Source organism: Cebus imitator, unplaced genomic scaffold (assembly GCF_001604975.1).
Source record: "Cebus imitator isolate Cc_AM_T3 unplaced genomic scaffold, Cebus_imitator-1.0 Scaffold149, whole genome shotgun sequence".
NCBI classification, from domain to species: domain Eukaryota; kingdom Metazoa; phylum Chordata; class Mammalia; order Primates; family Cebidae; genus Cebus; species Cebus imitator.
Window position 1 is genome coordinate 745,392 of NW_016107464.1, and position 18,009 is coordinate 763,400.

Genomic DNA, 18,009 nt, shown 5'->3' on the forward strand with positions numbered 1-18,009 from the left:
TCTTAAAAAAAAAAAGAAAAAAAACAAAACAATTATTAAAAGAAGGTCTAAGACCATGTGGATACACAAAATTTTCAGAACTATTGCTGGTTAAGTGATGATGGCAAACATCCCACCAGGCTGGCTTGTTAACCTGTAAGATCAATTTTAAAAATAGACATTCTTGAGGTGTCTCTTCACCATGGTATTTATAAGCCAAACTCACAATAATGACAGTGGTCTTAGGACCCTCCTCTCTTCCAACCAAACCAAAAATTAACTAGGGAAGAAAAGAGGCAGGAGAGCTAATACAGTATATTCTGGTAATGTGCTTCTCAGCTTTATCAAGTATTTAATAAACAAGTAAAGGAAAAAAACAACCCATCAACATGTTACCTTTGGTAGAAAAAAAATTAAAACACAAAAGAGCAACACATACTTCATCAGTCATTGCTCAGTAAAAACAGTGATTGTCCAGTATTATAGTAATTCTTAAAATTTTTTTTCTTTTTTATACTAGCAGTGGGGTCTCACCATATTGCCCAGACTGATCTGGAGCTCCTGGGCTCAAGCGATCCCCCCACCTCAGCCTCCCAAAGTGCTAGGATTACAGGTGTGAGCCACTGTGCTTGGCTGTTGTTATTGAAATCTTTATTTCTGCCTTCAATTCTGACAGTGTTTGCTGTTTGTATTTTTGGACTTTTTGTTTCACCCAACTTTTATGCTAAAAGTAGAGTTAGACTAAATCATAATTGATCATTGAAGTCCATTAAAAGTGGGTCAAACTGTATATGTGTTACACTACTTAAAATCTTGTTTATCATTGTATATCACTTTTTAAATAGAATGTAATTTATTTTGTGGCTGAGTGCAGTGGCTCATGCCTGTAATCCTAGCACTTCGGGAGACTGAGGCGGGCGGATTGCCTAAACTCAGGAGTTCAAGACAACCCTGGGCAACATGGTGAAACCCTGTCTCTACTAAAGTAAAAAAAATTAGTTGAGTGTAGTGATGCCCACCTGCAGTCCCAGCTACTGGGGAGGTATAAAACATGAGAATCACTTGAGCCTGGGGGGCAGAGGTTGCAGTGAGCTGAGATTGCGCCACTGCACTCCAGCCTGGGCGACAGAACAAGAGTCTGTCTCCAAAAAAAAAAAAAAAAAAAGGTAATTTATTTTGTGCTTTGATTTTGATAAGAAATTTACTTATACAGAAAGCACTATATATTTGTTTTAAAGAGATGGTGTCTTACTATATTAGCCAGGTTGGTCTCAAATCCCTGGCCTCAAGTAATCCTCCCTCCTTGGCCCTGCAAAGTGCTGAGATTACAGGCATGAGCCATTGTCCCCAGCACCCAAAAAAGCACCGTTTGGTCAAATCATGTTTTAACATAGACTCAATGCTTCCCTGCCCCTGAACAGGGGCCACAGAGTTCTAGTCTGGCTTCTGTGTCATGTTTAGCGGATGTGGTCCAGACAGAATCATCAATGGTCAGAGTCAGGGCTCAACCTGGAGCTCAGTGGTATAGCTGGGAGTAGAATTCAAGCATAACACTATTGAGAGGCTAATTGTGGGCACTAGGGAGGGGAGAGGAAGCAAGTGTTCTAAGTGCAACAGACTATATATGTCCCTGTGCCTGAAAGAACTGGGCCTAGCCAGGTTCTGGCCCCCAAGGTTTGTAAGGTTTAGAAGGTGGCCAGTATCTCTTGTGATGTGTCAGGCACAGAGATAAATGTGCAAGGAACTATGTGCCTCTTCTGGCCCCTGTAGGGTGGTCTCTGGCTGGGTGATAGGGAAGGCAACTAGGTAAATATTGTGGGAGTCAGTGAAGGTGGGTAGTTTACCTCCTTGTATTGGATGTGGTTTCTTTCACCCATGATGGGACATGTGGGGCTGAGACCTCAATTTCCCCTTCAACTGGGAGCCCTCCAAGCTCCAGATCATCTCCTCCTAGAAATTTTTCCTAATAACCACTCATCCTATTTTCCCACTCACATGAAAGAGGCTCTGCCCAGAGCACCACCTGTTTTCCCACTACCCCCTTCACTGCCCAGAGTGAAGCAACATCGAATGACCCTCTCCCCAGCAGAGTGATCTTAAGCTTTCACTTCTTAGGGGCATTTCATAGAGGTAGCAGAAAACCAAAATACCATTTTGACCTTCAAAAACAATACTTTACACCTCACTGAAAGTGCTTGTTTGCTGAATTGAAGACTTTAAGGAATGAAATTATAATGGCAGAATTTCAACTGAAATTCTGTACAGACATGTGACCCCAGGTGAGGCCGCTATGTTTGGAGAATAGCGGCAGACCTCCAGCCACCCAGACTTTGGCCCAACTCATGCTTTCTTTTCTAGAAGAAGTGCCATCCTCCCATCTCCCTGCTGCTTCCCTCTTGAAGCTGTGCTACACACCCAGTCTCAGTGAGACCGGTTGTCTGCCTTTCCCCAATCCCCACCAAATCCACTTTCCGTCCCCTCCCACCCCTGATCTTGCTCAGGATTATGTAATAGGAAGTTCTCAACTAGACTCCCTGGGGAGGGAAAAGGGCCCTGAGTGGGAAAACAGCACAAGAATACAGAGCACAAGAGGCACAACCTCTTCCTGTTTTCTAGACTGAGGGCTACCCAGAACGGGGCCAGCCTCCTCTTCTGTTTTCTCCCATACCTCCCCCCAACGCTGGAGCCACCCAACCCAGGGCTTGCCACATAAGGCCAAGTGTTCTATCCTTCCCTCAAGCTGCTAGAAAAATCCTTGGGCAGGACTAGCCTTAAGATAAAAAGCAGACTGTCTCCTTGGGAGCTGGGGTGTGTCTGGAGAGGGTAGGGTGTCAGCAGAAGCCCCACGGAGTTGAACAATGGCAGGAAAGAAAACCACACAGTTGCCACTGCATTTTTCTTCAAGGCTGACTCTGCACAGACCTTTCCTGGAAGGGATGGTTGTATAGCTGTTCCAGAATAGAAGGTAGTATTTCTTCAAATGCTTTCCAAAATATGATGGTGTGTGTGTGTTTCCCTCACAGAAGCAGAGACAGAGGAGCAAGAAGGAGCCAGATCATAGGGGCCTTGAACACCAAAGCTTTGATTTTTTTCTAAATGACATGAATGAATTTTACAAAGATTTCCTTGGCTGCTGTGTGGATTGGATTGCAGGGTCCAAGAGCGGAAAGAGTTAGGAGGCCACTATAGTGGTTCGGGCTCAAATTGATTAGATCTGATGTGGGATAGTGGCCAGGGGACAAAGAGGTCAACACTGGCCCTTACTCAGAGAGAGGAGAAGGGACCAGAGTACATGGTATGGGGGGTCAGAGAAGAATACTGCTCTGGAGCTAGATCCAGGGTCAGATCTGGGGAAACAAGGATGAAAACTCTCCCAGAAAAGTCATAGCTTGGGCTCATGGAGCAGGCTTGGGTGGGGCTCAACCCATTCATATGGTGTTCGAAGGGAAACACTCTCAGGAACAGAGGGTCTCAGGAACAGAGGCTCACAGAATGGGAGCCTAGGCTCCAGTCCCAGGCTTCCTATAATGGCCACTCAGTTTGTCCCTATTACTCCCGAAGAAGGGAGTTCCCCATTTATGCATATCACAGCCACCACCCACAAGCCCAGGGGTAGAATGAAGGCTAATGAGGAATTCTGGCTATGACAAGGTTGCTGGAAGCTCCACAGAGAAGGGTCAGCACCCACCTGGCCCTGCCCCTGCCCAGATACAGATGTACAGAGAGAAACTTGGAATGTGCAGGGACAGGGGACTGGACAAGGCTGGCAACAGCCAGTGTTCCTGTCACCCTGGGGAATTAGGGATAGAGGTGGGTGGCAGCCCAATTCTTTTTCCTTTCCCTAGCTCCAAGAAAGACCCTCGTGAATCCTGACATTTCAGCACGCCCTCCCAATTTCTTGAATCCTTTTTGAGAGTCGGTGGGGAAAGGGGAAACACTTCTTGGCCTAGAATCGGGCCTACTGGGCGGCAGCTTCAGAGATGCACATTTCAGCTAGCTCCCATCCTTGGAGGTATACAGCCTGGCATGGGCCATGCTATTGAAAGGGGGCGAGTTCTGCCTCTGAGATTCTAGATCCCGGGAAATAGGACACCAAGGTTCTAGTGCTGCTGCGGTTACTCATTTTCCATGATCTCAGGCCAATATCCTCCTCTCTCAGAGCTTCTGTTTGTTCATCTGTGCTTTTGTGATTAATGGGGTCAATGGCAGAAGCCAGACTAGAAACCAGATCCCAAGCCAAGGGACAGTTTGTTGGAATTTGGCCAGACAGGCTGTGCAGTCTGGCTTTTTCCCCCATGCAGGCCGTCAGACACTCTTCCCTGCCTTCAATGCCTTTCTAAAAAGTATTCCTCCTCCAGGGAAGCCTCACAGATTATCTTCTTCCTCCCCATGTCATACACTGCTTGGTCCAGGGCTGTCCAATAATACTTGTTGCAACTATGGAAATGATGTGTAATTTGCACTGTCCATTACATTAGCTACTAGTCACATACGGCTGTTGAACATTTGAAGTGTGGCTAATATGCCTAAAGAACTGAATTTTAATTAACTTCAGAAGTAAATTTAAGAAGCCATATGTGGCTACTGACTACTATATTGGACAACACAGGTTCTAGCCACAGTTTTTCTCTCTTGTTCCTTGTTTATAGGAGTTACCATTTATTGAGCACTTACTCTTTGCCAGTTTTTGCATAAGTGCTTTATACACTTCAGTGAATCCTAGAAATTCCATTTTAAAGATGAAGAAGCCAAGGTTAGGTAAAACTTGTTTCAGGTTGCATAGAAAGCTGGAGAACCGTTCAAATGTGGGTCATGTTCTCCAGCCATTAAAGCAACTTTCCAGGGCCCAACATGGGGTTCTTCTTCTACACTTACTCTACAGCACATGGCTGGACACCAGGCCTGAGGAGGCTTATCAGTGAGTATCAGTTGGTAGATGGTAGATGCTTGATGAAAAGGAGAGAAACTAACTCTACTCCCATGCAAGTCCAAAATCCAGCTTTCACTTTCCATCTCCCAGGGGCCTAGGAATCCTGGCTGCTGACAGCCCACCTTTAGGTATCTCTTTTTGCCTTTCTCCTGGACTACAGTGTTCTTTGGTCACAAACTGAGAGCTCAACTGGGTGCTATGTGCAGAGGGTTGGGGAGGGGGTTTCACAGGCAGACCCAGAGAAAGCCATCCAGGCTGAGAGCTGGGTTCTAGAAGGATCGTTGTTTTTAATTGAGAAAACAAGAAATAGTGTTATAATAACTACCTTTTATTGAGCACCTACTTTGTGCCAGGCACTTTACATACATTTATGCTTATAATTCTTACAACAACCTGGGGAGGTAGGCATTATTATCACCATTGTACATATGAGAAAACAGAGGCTCAGCAAGGTTAAGCAGCTTGTTCAAGTTAACAGAGCTGATAGATGAGTCATAGAATCGGCACTTGAATTGTGCATCTGTGAGGGGCCCCAAAGCTTTCATCAGGCATTTTTCACACTAAGAAAATAAAGAAGGTAGAGGAGTTGTGTATTAGTCCACGTTCACACTGCTGATAAAGCCATACCCGAGACTGGGTAATTTATAAAGAAAAAGAGGTTTAATGAACTCACAATTCCACATGGCTGGGGAGGCCTCACAATCATGGTGGAAGGCTAAAGGCACATCTATACGGCAGCAGGCAAGAGAGAATGAGAGCCAAACAAAAGGGGAAACCCCTTATAAAGCCATCAGATCTCATGAGACTTATTCACTACCACCAGGACAGAAAACTGCCCCCATGATTTAATTATCTCCCACAAGGTCCCTCCCACAATTATGGGAGCTACAGTTTAAGGTGAGATATGGGTGGGGGTACAGCCAAACCATATCATTCTCTCCTTGTACCCTCCCAAATCTCATGTCCTCTCATTTAAAACTCAATCATGCCTTCCCAACAGTCCCCCAAAGTCTTTTTTTTTTTTTAATTTTTTGTTTAAAAATTTTTAAAATTAGCCAGCAGCTTCCAAGGGCAGACCAAAGTCTTAACTCATTTCGAACTTAACTCAAAGTCCACAGTCCAAAGTCTCATCTGAGACAAGGCAAGTCCCTTCTGCTTGTGAGCCTGTAAAATCAAAGGCAAGTTAGTTACTTCATAGGTACAATGGAGGTACAGGCATTGGATAAATACACCCAATCCAAGGGGAGAAGTTGGCCAAAACAAAGGAGAAATGCCCCGTGAAAGTCCGAAATCCAGCAGGGCAGTTAAATCTTAAAGCTCCAAAATGATCTCCTTTGACTCCATGTCTTACATCCAGGTCACACTGATGCAGGAGGTGGGTTCCCACGGTCTTGGGCAGATCCACCCCTGTGGCATTACAGGGTATAGCCTACCTCTTGGCTGGTTTCACAGGCCGGTGTTGAGTGTTTGTGGCTTTTCCAGGTGCATGGTGCAAGCTGTCAGTGGATATATCATTCTAGGGTCTGGAGGACAGTGGCCCTCTTCTCACAGCTCCACTAGGCAGTGCCTCAGTGGGGACTCTGTGTGGGGGGCTTCAACCCCATATTTCCCTTCCAGAGTGCCCTAGGAGAGGTTCTCCATGAGGGCCCCACCCCTGTAACAAACTTCTGCCTGGACATCTGTGAATTTCCATACATCCTCTGAAATCTAGGCAGAGGTTCCCAAAACTCAGTTTTTGACTTCTGTGCACCTGCAGGCTCAACACCATGTGGAAGCTGCCAAGCCTTGGGGCTTGCACCCTCTGAAGCCATGGCCCAAGCTGTACCTTGGGCCCTTTTAGCCATGGCTAGAGTGGCTGGATGCAGGGTACCAAGTCCTGGACTGCACACAGCATGGAGACCCTGGGCTTGGCCCACAAAACCATTTTTTTCTCCTAGGCCTCCAGGCCTGTGATGGCAGGGGCTGCTGCAAACATCTCTAATATGCCTTGGAGACATTTTCCCCATGTCTTGGTGATTAACATTTGGCTCCTTGTTACTAATGCAAATTTCTGCAGCAGTCTTGAATTTCTCCTCAGAAAATGGATTTTTCTTTTCTATCTCACTGTCAGGCTGCAGATTTTCCAAGCTTTTATGCTCTGTTTCCTTTTGAAAACTGAATGCTTTTAACAGCACCCAAGTCACTTCTTGAATGCTTTGTTGCTTAGAAATTTCTTCTGCCAGATACCCTAAATCATCTCCCTCAAGTTCAAAGTCCCACAAATCTCTAGGGCTAGGGCAAAATGCAGCCAGTCTCTTTGCTAAAATATAGCAAGAATTCTGTTTGCTCCAGTACCCAACAAGTTCCTCATCTCCATCTGAGACCGCCTCAGCCTGGATTTCATTGTCCATATCATTATCAGCATTTTAACATTTAACAAAGCCATTTAACAAGTCTCTGGGAAGTTCCAAATGTTCCCACATTTTCCTGTCTTCCGATCCCTCCAAACTGTTCCAACCTCTGCCTGTTACCCAGTTCCAAAGTTTATTCCACATTTTTGGTTATTTACAGCAGCACCCCACTCTATTGGTACCAAATTTACTGTATTAGTTCATTTTCACACTGCTGATAAAGACATAACCAAGACTGGGTAATTTATAAGGAAAAAGAGGTTTAATGAACTCACAGGTCCACTTGGCTGGGGAGACCTCACAATCATGGTGGAAAGGCACATCTTACATGGTGGCAGGCAAGAGAGAATGAGAGCCAAGTGAAAGGGGAAACCCTTTGTAAGATCATCAGATCTCATGAGACCTATTCACTACCACCAGAACAGTATGGTGGAAACTGCCCCCATGATTCAATTATCTCCCACCAGGTCCTTCCCATAACATATGACAATTATGGGAGCTACAATTCAAGATGAGTTTTAGGTGGTGACACAGCCAAACCATATCAGGTGGCAAAAGGATACATTCTCTAGGGGGTGGGGGATTGGTTCTGCTACCGGAGCTGTTGATGGAAGCTGAAGTCCACCCTGTTTCCCACCTACCAGCTCTGGCATGCCACTTTTCTCCAGACTGAGCTGCAAAATCAGAAAAGACTCACTCTGCTGAGGTTGCTCGTCTCAGAAAGAGAAAATAGCTGGCACGGTGGCTCATGCCTGTAATCTGAGCACTTTGGGAGGCTGAGGCAGGTAGATCATGAGGTCAAGAGATCAAGACCATCCTGGCCAATATGGTGAAATCCTATCTCTACTAAAATACAAAAATTAGCTGGGCATGGTGGCACGCGCCTGTAGCTCCAGCTACTCAGGAGGCTGAGGCAGGAGAATGGCTTGAACCTGGGAGGTGGAGGTTGCAGTGAGCCAAGATCACGCCACTGCACTCCAGTCTGGTGCTTGGCATCAGAGCAAGACTCTTGTCTCAAAACAAACAAACAGCCAGGCATAGTGATGTGTGCCTGTAATTCCAGCTATTTGGGAAGCTGAGGCAGGAGAAGCACTTGAATCTGGGAGGCAGAGGTTGCAGCAAGCCAAGATTGTACCATTGCACTCCAGCCTGGGTGACAGAGCAAGACTCCATCTCAAAAAAANAAAAAAAAAAAAAAAAAAAAAAAAAAAAAAAGAAAGAAAGAGAAAATGGCTGACATGAAAGACCTTCCCCTGTCTGTTTGTTGGTAGTTGTCAGTGTGTGCATGTGCCTTGTGTTCAGAAGTAGCACAGATCACCAGAATAAGAACATCACTCCCTTCTAGGCCACACCCCAGGCACATGTGCAGGGAGTGAGGCAGCTGAGGAATCTTGAAAGGACTATTTATTTCCTACTACAGTCCCAGGGAAACCACCTGGGAGGAGGCTGGCTCAGCGATCAGAACCTCAGATTTGCTCCATGTCTCCTTCCTCCAGATTAACCAGCCTCAGAGAGGTTGTGTTCATTTCATAGATCAGGGACCCATGATGTGACTTTCTCTCTCTCTCTCTCTCTCTCTCTCACACACACACACACACACACACGCCCACACACACACACACACACACACACACACAAGTTAAGGCACCTGCATGGCTCTGCAAGTCTGTTCCATCAGGCACATCTGGCCCAGGGCTGAGCCTATGTATGTACACAAAGGGATTAATGCAGTGTCAGGAGTCTCTTCACAAATAGGGAACATGATGATGGCTCTGTGCTAAGCCCAGTCCTCCTGTTCCCTGGGAGGGGACCTCTTGCCTCCTTGTCAGTTAGCCAAACACCTTCTCTCCAGCTGGGCTGGGACCAAATCAGCCACAGTTCAGGTGAATGCTGGGAACTAAGGGCTTGGCTTCCAACACTAAGAAAGCATACTTTCTGAGTGTGGTGAGGGCTATTTGGGGACCTTAAATAAGATCAAGTCCCCACCTCAGATGGACAAAGATGGCCACCAAGGCCAGGATGGAGAGGTTTCTCTTTGTGCTTTTAAACCCCAACCATGTGTAACAGGAAGAGAGCTGACCTTTTTCCTCTAAGCTCTCTGGCTCCCACCCCAGGGAATGGGTTTCTGCAGACTGGTGTGAGTGTGCGAGAGCAGGAAGGGCACAGTCAGGATTGTGGGTTGGAGCAGGAGATTGCTTCAGTGCCCCCTCCCCAGACCCCACCTTCAGCAGCTGGTTCCATCACATTTAGGTCGGCAGCCACTTAATGGGTGGTATAGAGGTGGAGGTTCCTGGGAGTTCACGGTGCAGGTGTGAGGGAGGGTTCGAGGTCTGCAGGAAGGCTGGGGGCTGTGTGGTTCCCGGGCCCTGGTCTGGGTCAGGACGCCCAGGTAAAGTAGGCGACCTCGTCCAGGTCGACCGGGTAATCGGTGAGAAGCACCGGCGTCTTGTCAAAAAGCTCGCCCTTGTAGCTGCGCCACTTGCCTGCGGGCAAATAGACATCGCGCTCCTGCTTGCCGGGCTCCAGCACCGGCGCCACAAGCAGCGTGTCCCCAATAAGGAACTGCGAGTCGATGCGATGAGCTGTCTCGTCACCGGGCGCGATCCACCAAAGGGGGCGGACGATGGGGTCACCCGTGTCAGTGACCTCGCCCGCCAGCTCAAGCAGCAGCGGCGCCACAAGCGAGGCCCGTAGGGCTGCGAACTTCTGCGCGATGGCCACCACTTCCGCGTCGTAGCGCCAGGGAGGGATAGAGAACTGCATGGCGGGCATGAAGGCTGCCACTTCCAGCCAGCGAATGTAGAGCTCGCGCTCGGGCACGTTGCCGCCGGCTGTGCGCTCGGGCACGGCGTTGCCGCCCACCATATCGGGTAGGATGAATGGGTAGCCCAGCATGCTGACGGTGAGCACCGCCGGGATGAGCGATCGCAGCCCCAGGTCATAGCCCCACACCGAGTCGCGATCCACCAGGCGGAAGAAGCAGGAGATGTTCTGTGACTGGTAGCCTACGCGCACCTCCGCCAACGAGAAGAAGGGCAGCGCCATCTCAGTGTAGCGCCGGCTCCAGACGCTGGGGTCCGGCAGCTGCCGGTAGGTGCTGAAGTCCCGCGGCAGGTAGCTGACCTCGCCCGCGTCGAACTTGAAGGAAACCACGGAGTAGCGAGAGCGCAGCCGCCGCAGGTGTCCCTGGAACCAGTCGCGGGCTTTCGGGTTCGTGAAATCCAGCACTGCGCCGATGCCATTCCACCAGCGCACCAGCGCGGGCAGCCGGCCTGTGGGTTCGCGCACGAACAGCTCGCGCTCCACACCCTCGCCAAAGCGCGACGAGTTGTAGTTGACAAACGGGTGCACCCAGAGCGTGACGCGGAAGCCGGCGTCGCGCAGGCGGCGGAACATGTTGCTGGCATTGGGGAATTTGACCTCATCAAAGTCGAAGTCGCCATAAGCGGGTGTGTACATGTCGTCGATTTCTAGGTGGCTGCTGTTGAAGCGGTGCTGGCGAATTTGTTGTGCAAAATGCAGCACCTTCTCCTGGTCCACGGCGCGCCCATACAGCGCCCACGTGGACCAAATGGGGTCTCGGAAGGCCTCGGGCGCTGGCACCCTCGAAGGCTTGTTGAAGTAGCGGCGCACCATGTACTTGTGGATGGAGGTGACGTCCGAGCCCACGCACACTCGGTAACTCAGCTCCGGCGCTGCGGCGAGGCCGGCGGCCGGCTTGTAGGGCGTGTCGTGGTAGCGTGCCTGCAGCCGCAGCGAACTCTCCGTGCCGTTCCAGCCCAGGTGGAAGGGCACTGAGTCGTTGACTTTGATGGCGGCTGCGCGCGAAGATAGCCAGTAGCGCTCAAGGATGCCCCCAAACGCGGCGTCGGAGGAGTAGACATCGCTGGTGACGAAGGGCTGGGGCTCCTGCTGGCCTTCCAGGCGGATGGGCCAGTGTTGCGTCCTCATCTCGGCGCCACCATACCAGTGCGCCGCCGCGTCGCCCAGGAACATGGCGTGTTCGACCGCCCTGCCCTGCACCGCCTCCTCCCACCGCACGCGGTAACACATGACAGTGTCCTTGGGCCGCACAGTCTGGATGAAGAAGTTCAGAGGCCGCCCGTCGGCCGTGAGCGAGCAGCCCAGCAGGGCGCCATCGCGGCTGCAGGAATCGAGGTCCAGCGCACCGGAGCGGAAGGCCAGGCGGAAGACCTGCTCTCCCTTCTGGTTGCGGATGGAGAAGCCGCCAGCGTTGAGGTCCAGCAGCTCGGCGCGAAGTCGCTCCGCCTTGCATAGGGAGACGCTGTAGTAACACCAGGCCACCACGGCGGCCAGCACCAGCAGCAGCCCCAGGACAGCGGAGCCCAATAGCGGCTTCAGCTCTTTGGAAGGCTTGGGCTTGGCAGGCGAGAAGTTGTCGGGCAGGAAGGTGTACATAGCTGCGGCTGCGACGGCCTCCGAATTCTGACGGTCTGCGTAGCCGCCAGGCCGGCGGTGGCGGGGGTAGGCCTGGCTCTTCTCCTGAGGGTTCTGGAGCATTAGTGGTCTGCTAAGAAAGGAGCGGGCCGTGCGGCCATCTGACCGAGCTCATCTCAACCTGCTCAGAAAGGAGGAGAGAGAGATGGAACTGAGCTTTTTCATCCCATGTTATTTCCATTTGCTGCCTCAAGCTAAGAAGAGGTGTATATTTTGGGAAGGTGAATACTGAAACCTGAAGGCTTGACAAGTGGCAAAGGTGAGACTCTTACCAGGCCAATCTGTGTCTAAGCCACCCTTTCTCATGGTTCCTAATGCTTGCCCAAATTAGGACTCTGTGACTGGGGGGCGCGGCATGTGCTGGGAGATGGCAGGCATCCTCATTTTCCTAGTGGAGAAACAAACCTTGAGAGAGTCAGGAAAGTTTCCAGGATCACAGGATAAACCAGGCCTCCCCGTATCACACATGGCGGCGTTTGGGCTGAAGAGACGGGGACGGAACTGGAAAAGTCCTGCTCTCCTAGAGGTGTGGATGGCCAGGGTGAGGGAGAGGAGATGGTTCAGCCAGCCCCTTGAGACTTTCTTTCTTTCTCTCTCTTTCTCTCCCTTCCTTCCTTCCTTCCTTTCTTTTCTTTTCTGTCTTTCCCTTTCTTTCTTTCGCTTTCTTTCTCTCCTTCCTTCCTTCCTTCTCTCTCTCTCTTTCTTTCTTCTCTTTCTTTCTTTTCATATGGCGTCTCCCTCTGTCACCCAGACTGGAGTGCAGTGCTGTGATATTAGCTGACTGCAACCTCTGCCTCCTGGGTTCAAATGATTCTCCTGCCTCAACCTCCCAAGTAGCTGGATTAAAGGCACACACCACCACACCCAGCTAATATTTTTATTTTTGGTAGAGACGGGGTTTCACCATGTTGGTCAGGTTGGTCTCAAACTCATGACCTCAAGTGATCCACCCACCTCGGCCTCCAGATGTGCTGGGACTACAGGCGTGAGTCACCGTGGCTGACGCCCCTAGAGGTTTTTTTTTTTTTCTTAAGTTGGAGTTTTGCTCTTGTTGCCTAGACTGGAGTGCAGTGGCACGATCTCGGCTCAATGAAACCTCCGCCTCCCGGACTCAAGTGATTTTCCTGCCTCAGCCTCGTGAGTAACTAGGATTACAGGCATGTGCTACCACGCCTGGCTTTTTCTTTTGTATTTTTAGTAGAGACGAGGTTTCTTCATGTTGGTCAGGCTGGTCTCGAACTCCCGACCTCAGGTGATCCGCCTGCCTCAGCCTCCCAAAGTGCTGGGATTATAGGCATGAGCCACCACACCTGGCCTCCTTGATACTTTTAACAGGGTGGTAGGCTAGCTTCCCTGTCCCCAGAGGGTGAGAGGAGGGAGGAAGGGAGAACAGCTCAGGAATAGGTTTTTATCTTGAGTCAAAAGCCAAATGAAATCTGGAGATTAAAGAAGACACCCAAAGCCAGACTCAGCCCCAGGGCCTGGTTTGGAGGGAGGTAGGACTGGGATATTAGGGTCTGGGGCAGGAGCCTGGCATGGGAGGCCAGTTGTTTCTCACGTCTGCTTCTCTTTGCCCTCAAGCTCACCCAGCTCTCAGCCCTCCATCACCAAGTCCATTTCCCTGCTCAGTTTCCTGCTCTGCTCCTGGCACCACATCTGTGGGCCAGCTACTTCCTAGCTCTGTTTCTACCATTCACCCACTGTCCTGTTTCTGTCATAGTTTGGGTGCTGTCACTTCTCCCCAGTATTACTATATTATTATTCCCCCAATAGGACTCTCTGCTTCTAAATTCTTTTTTATCAGTGGCTTCTGATCTCGGCAACCATAGTGATTTTTCTAAAGCACTTATCAAACCATGTCTATTCCTAGCTTCAAGAGCTGCTCATTACTCCCATGATGAATTTTTTTTTTTTTTTTTTGAGATGGAGTCTTGCTCTGTAGCCCAGGCTAGAGTGCAGTGGCGAGATCTCAGCTCACTGAAACCTCTGCCTCCAGGGTCCCAGTTCAAGCAATTTTCCTACCTCAGCCTCCCAAGTCTCTGGATTACACCATGCCTAGCTAATTTTTATATTTTTTAGTAGAGATGGGGTTTCACCATGTTGGCCAGTCTGGTCTTGAACTCCTGACCTCGTGATCCACCCACCTCAGCCTCCCAAACTGCTGGGATTACAGGTGTAAGCCACTGTGCCTGGCCCATGATGAAATTTAAAAGTGTTTGCTTTGCATTAGAGGCTTGAGGCATGATATGTTTTCAGCTACCATTCTGACTCCATTTCCAGCCAGGCCTATCTTGTGACTATCAAGCTCGTTTCTTCCCCAGCCTAAATCCTTTAGGCTACCTGCTTCAAGAGATTTCACTCACCTAGCTCAGACTAACACACCTCCTCCACCTACCTGCTCTCCAGGGATCAGACACCCATCACTACCCCTAACATACATAAACTCTGACAGACTATATGCTAAACATCCAGATATGAGGCCATGCATGGTGCTCACTCCTGTAATCCTAGCACTTTGGGAGGCCAAGGAGGGTGGATCGCTTGAGCTCAGGAGTTTGAGACCAGTCTAGGCAACATGTCGAAACCCTGTCTCTACCAAAAAAACAAAAAAAAAAAAAAAAAAAAAAAAAGGAAAAGGAAAAGAAAAAAACATTAGCCAGGTATGGTTGCCCGCACCTGTAGTCCCAGCTACTTGGCTTGGTGGGGAGGGGCTGAGATGGGAAGGTCACTTGAGCCCAGGAGGTTGAGGTTGCAGTGAGCCGAGATTGTGCAACTTCACTCTAGCCTGGGTGACAGAGTAAGACCCTATCTCAAAAATAAATAAATAAATAAATAAAATTAAAAAATAAATAAAATAAAATAAAGTCCAGATATGACTGCAGGGAAACACAGGCTCAAGGGAAGAAGTGTGTCCCAGTCTGCAATTCAAGGCCACTGACTGTACCTGTCCAAGGCTTTAGATCAGAGTCCAACAAAGAAATAGCACCAGCCAGGTGCACACACAGGCATACACACAGCCTGCCAGCAGTTGCCCAACTGCTCCAGCCCGGGGGAAGAACAGGAGACTGGCAAACAGTAATTAACCTCCTCCCAGATGCCAGTGTCTGTCTCTAAGTCCCCAGGGACTTCCAAGGAGGTGCCGGAACTACTCAGATTTTTCACCTCCCCTATGCAGAGACTCTGAAGAATGCAAGGTGTGGAGCAGAATTTGATCCTAAATGTCAATACACAGCTCCTCCCAGAGGCACGCCCCACAAGGTGCTAGCTCAGGGCCTCATTCTCAGTTCCCTCTGCCCCGCGTTGCTTCAGTTTGGCAGCCCTAGCTGATATTTAACAGACTCTTATTCCCTTCCGATCAGCCTACAATGACTTCGATTTCCTCCCTATTCCTATATAGATACACCTCCTTTCCTCCTGGAAAATGCAGCCAGTGGCCTTTAGCTGATGCCCTCAAGCTGAGCAGAACCCAAAGAAGGCCTTAGGTGGCTCAGATCACACTTGTGAGTTTATATTCATTCATTCAACACAACCAAAGCCACATTCTGGGCACCAAGGAAATAAGGAGAGAGAGGGTCAGTATCTGAAGAGAGAGACTCCTTCATCCTCAAAACTTTCATATGAAGTCAGCCTATCTCATGAGCCCTGGAGGCATGAAGAGGCCACCAAAGTGGGTTCAAAAGCCCTTTCCAACAGCTAGGTTCTGCGAATCTTAATTTTCCAGGATCTGAGGTTTTTTAATGAAAGACAGAAGCCCACAGGCCTGGGCACCCACCTACCTCAGACACCATGATAGTCTCCCAAATGCCACCACAGCATCCAATTCTATCAACAGTGTGATATAGCAGACATAGCTACAGTGTCCATTTTACAGATGAGGAAATGTGGCCTAAACAGAAAAAGGAACTTGTCTGAAGTCTGCCAGGTAGCAAGGCTGCCTGGATCTAAAATCCCAGCTCAGCTCCCCACAGCACAAGTTTTAAGAGGAGATGGGAGGTAATGGTCTGACCTGGCTGCCTGAATGCAGTAGCAGAAAGGAGCCCTGTGGCTGAGCTGGTGGAACTGGCTTCCATCAGATGGACATGGCATGGTGAGGCCTGTCTTTTCAAGGGCTGGTGCTGCTGCTTGCTCCATGCCGACATCAGGGCCTCTTAGAGGCAGCAAAGAGGGCAGTTTTAATGGCATCTAGTACCCGGGCTTTGGGGGAGGAACTCTGTGGTTCTGGTGTTAACAGTGGCACCAGAGACCTCTGTAATCTGCCACCTCCGCCATCTAGTCAACCCAAGGCTAGTGCTAGCAGGTGGAGTTTGCAGGGCGGCTCTCCCTGGGCTCTTCTCCTGCTGAGCCTCTCCCCACTGGACACTCAACCTCAGTCTTGGCTGCCACAGCTAGTTTGGTCTGAGGGGGAGGGCCCCGCCCTGATCAACTGAGGGGAGGCCATTCCTAGTAGAATCGTTAGTTGGACACCGTTCCCAGTGGGGGATGGAAATGTCAAAGGCAACTCGATCCGGCTCATCTCCCTCTCCTCCTCGGAGATCCGCGGGATCGAGTGACTGCCTACACAGCCTGGAATACTATACGCCCCCCCCTCAGCACCCCGCCCGAAGGCTGTACTGTCCGAAGGGACCGGCCGAGGTCAAGGGACCTGTCGCCTGGAGGGAATCGCCGCCGTGGGATGGGCCCAGGTGTCCAGGCGCGCTCCACCCATTCATCGGTGGGAACCACAGTTCAGAAATCGTGCTCCCTCAGTAGCTCCCCGTCCCCCACGGCCCTCCCACTGGGCTCACCCACTGCAGCTACAGCCCGGCAGAAGTAGGGGGTGAAGGAGCTTCCCGCCGATCCCCTCCGCTTGAGCCAGAGTGGAGCTGCCACCGCGCCGCGCGGGGTGCTGCCTGGCAGGACACAGCTGGCCCCGCCCTGGGGCTTCTCGGTCACGCCCCTGTCATCCAGTCTCGCCTCGAGCCTCAGAGTCCAGCCCAGCCCCTGGCGTTCGACCTCTCCTCCCAGGTTATCACGCGGACCTGAGGCCCTGCCCGTCAGCCCCACCTTCCTCTCACTGCTCTGTGCTCTGCCCCTGGCGTTTCAGGCTTGCTCAGTCCCGCGCCCCCCTGTTCCGCCTCCCGCCGGTCGGCCAGCGCCAGCTGGGCTACTGATTACCCGCAAGCGGGCGGGGCTCAGCCCCAGGCCTGCTGGGACATGTAGTTCCACAGAAAGGAGCCGCTGCGGAAAGTTGGGGTTCTTGTGCCCCTAGGCTAGGTTTGGAATGAGGATGAGAGGGAGAGAGCCTCAGGGTAAAGGAGCAGGGCTGGCCTTTGGAATTCCTTCCTTCCCACTTTGGTCAAGGTATACCGATATAACGTTATACCGTCTTATGGGTGTAACGCTCTCACAAGCCCTCAGTTTCCCCATATGGAAAAGGGGTGGCGGAATTGTGGGAGTATCTCAGCTCCCAATGCAGGGTGCTTCCAATCAAGAGCCTCACGAAGGAAGCTATAGTTCCAACCAGCCGGAAATCCAAGTTGTCGGTTCCCACTGGACCAAACCAGAGGTGTCTGAGGTCAGAGACTGAGAAGACCGGTTTCTGCTTGGTGTTTTACAACGTAACCCGTCTCCCTGACCGCCACCCCCAGACTAGTTATTTATAGGGTCCAGTCCCTCCTCCTAGTTACAGCCTTTAGTTAGAAATGCCCAAGCTGCGGGAAAGTGGGCGTGCCCCGCCATGCCCCCGTCTCCGGGGAGTTTGAAATGAAACTTTGAGGTTTCATTTCTATTTTATTTATATATTTATTTATTTTTGAGTTTCCCTCTTGTTGCCTAGGCTGGAGTACAATGGCGCGATGTAGGCTCACTACAACCTCTGCTTCCCAGGTTCAAGCAATTCTCCTGCCTCAACTTTCCAAGTAGCTGGGATTACAGGCATGCGCCAACATGCCCGGCTAATTTTGTATTTTTAGTAGAGATGGGGTTTCACCATGTTGGTCAGGCTGTTCTCAAACTCCTGACCTCAGGTGATCCACTGCCTCGGTCTCCCAAAGTGCTGGGATTACAAGCGTGAGCCACCCACGCCTGGTCTTATCTTTTTTGAGAGAGGGTCTCTCTCTGTTGCCCAGGCTGGAGTGCAGTGGTGTGAACATGACTCACTGCAGCCTAGATCTCCTTGATTCAAGCTATCCTCCCACCTCGGCCTCCTGGGTAACTGGGACCACATGCCTGTGCCACCATGCCCTGCTAATTTTTTTTTTTTTTTTTTTTTTT

General features: G+C 50.3%; 1 protein-coding gene across 4 annotated transcripts; it reads right to left on the minus strand.

Annotated features, from left to right (window-relative positions):
- Positions 1 to 5,281: 5,281 nt before the first annotated feature.
- MYORG (myogenesis regulating glycosidase (putative)) lies at positions 5,282 to 16,844 on the minus strand. 4 transcript variants are annotated; one of them, XM_037743642.1, is made up of 4 exons: positions 16,542 to 16,844; positions 12,163 to 12,277; positions 9,522 to 11,878; positions 5,282 to 5,469 (listed from the first exon to the last, which is right to left on the minus strand). In XM_037743642.1, exon 3 carries the CDS (start codon positions 11,818 to 11,820, stop codon positions 9,676 to 9,678), a length of 2,145 nt encoding a protein of 714 aa, XP_037599570.1. In that variant the 5' UTR covers positions 11,821 to 11,878; positions 12,163 to 12,277; positions 16,542 to 16,844; the 3' UTR covers positions 5,282 to 5,469; positions 9,522 to 9,675. The 4 variants fall into 4 exon arrangements, with proteins under 4 accessions (XP_037599570.1, XP_017398460.1, XP_037599571.1 ...); XM_017542971.2 differs by having other exon boundaries at positions 9,522 to 11,883; XM_037743643.1 differs by lacking the exon at positions 12,163 to 12,277.
- Between the last annotated feature and the right edge of the window lie 1,165 nt (positions 16,845 to 18,009).

Coding starts and splice junctions, on each gene's coding strand:
- MYORG (XM_037743643.1), bottom strand. CDS start 11,820: ATGCTCCAGAACCCTCAGGAGAAGAGCCAGGCCTACCCCCGCCACCGC.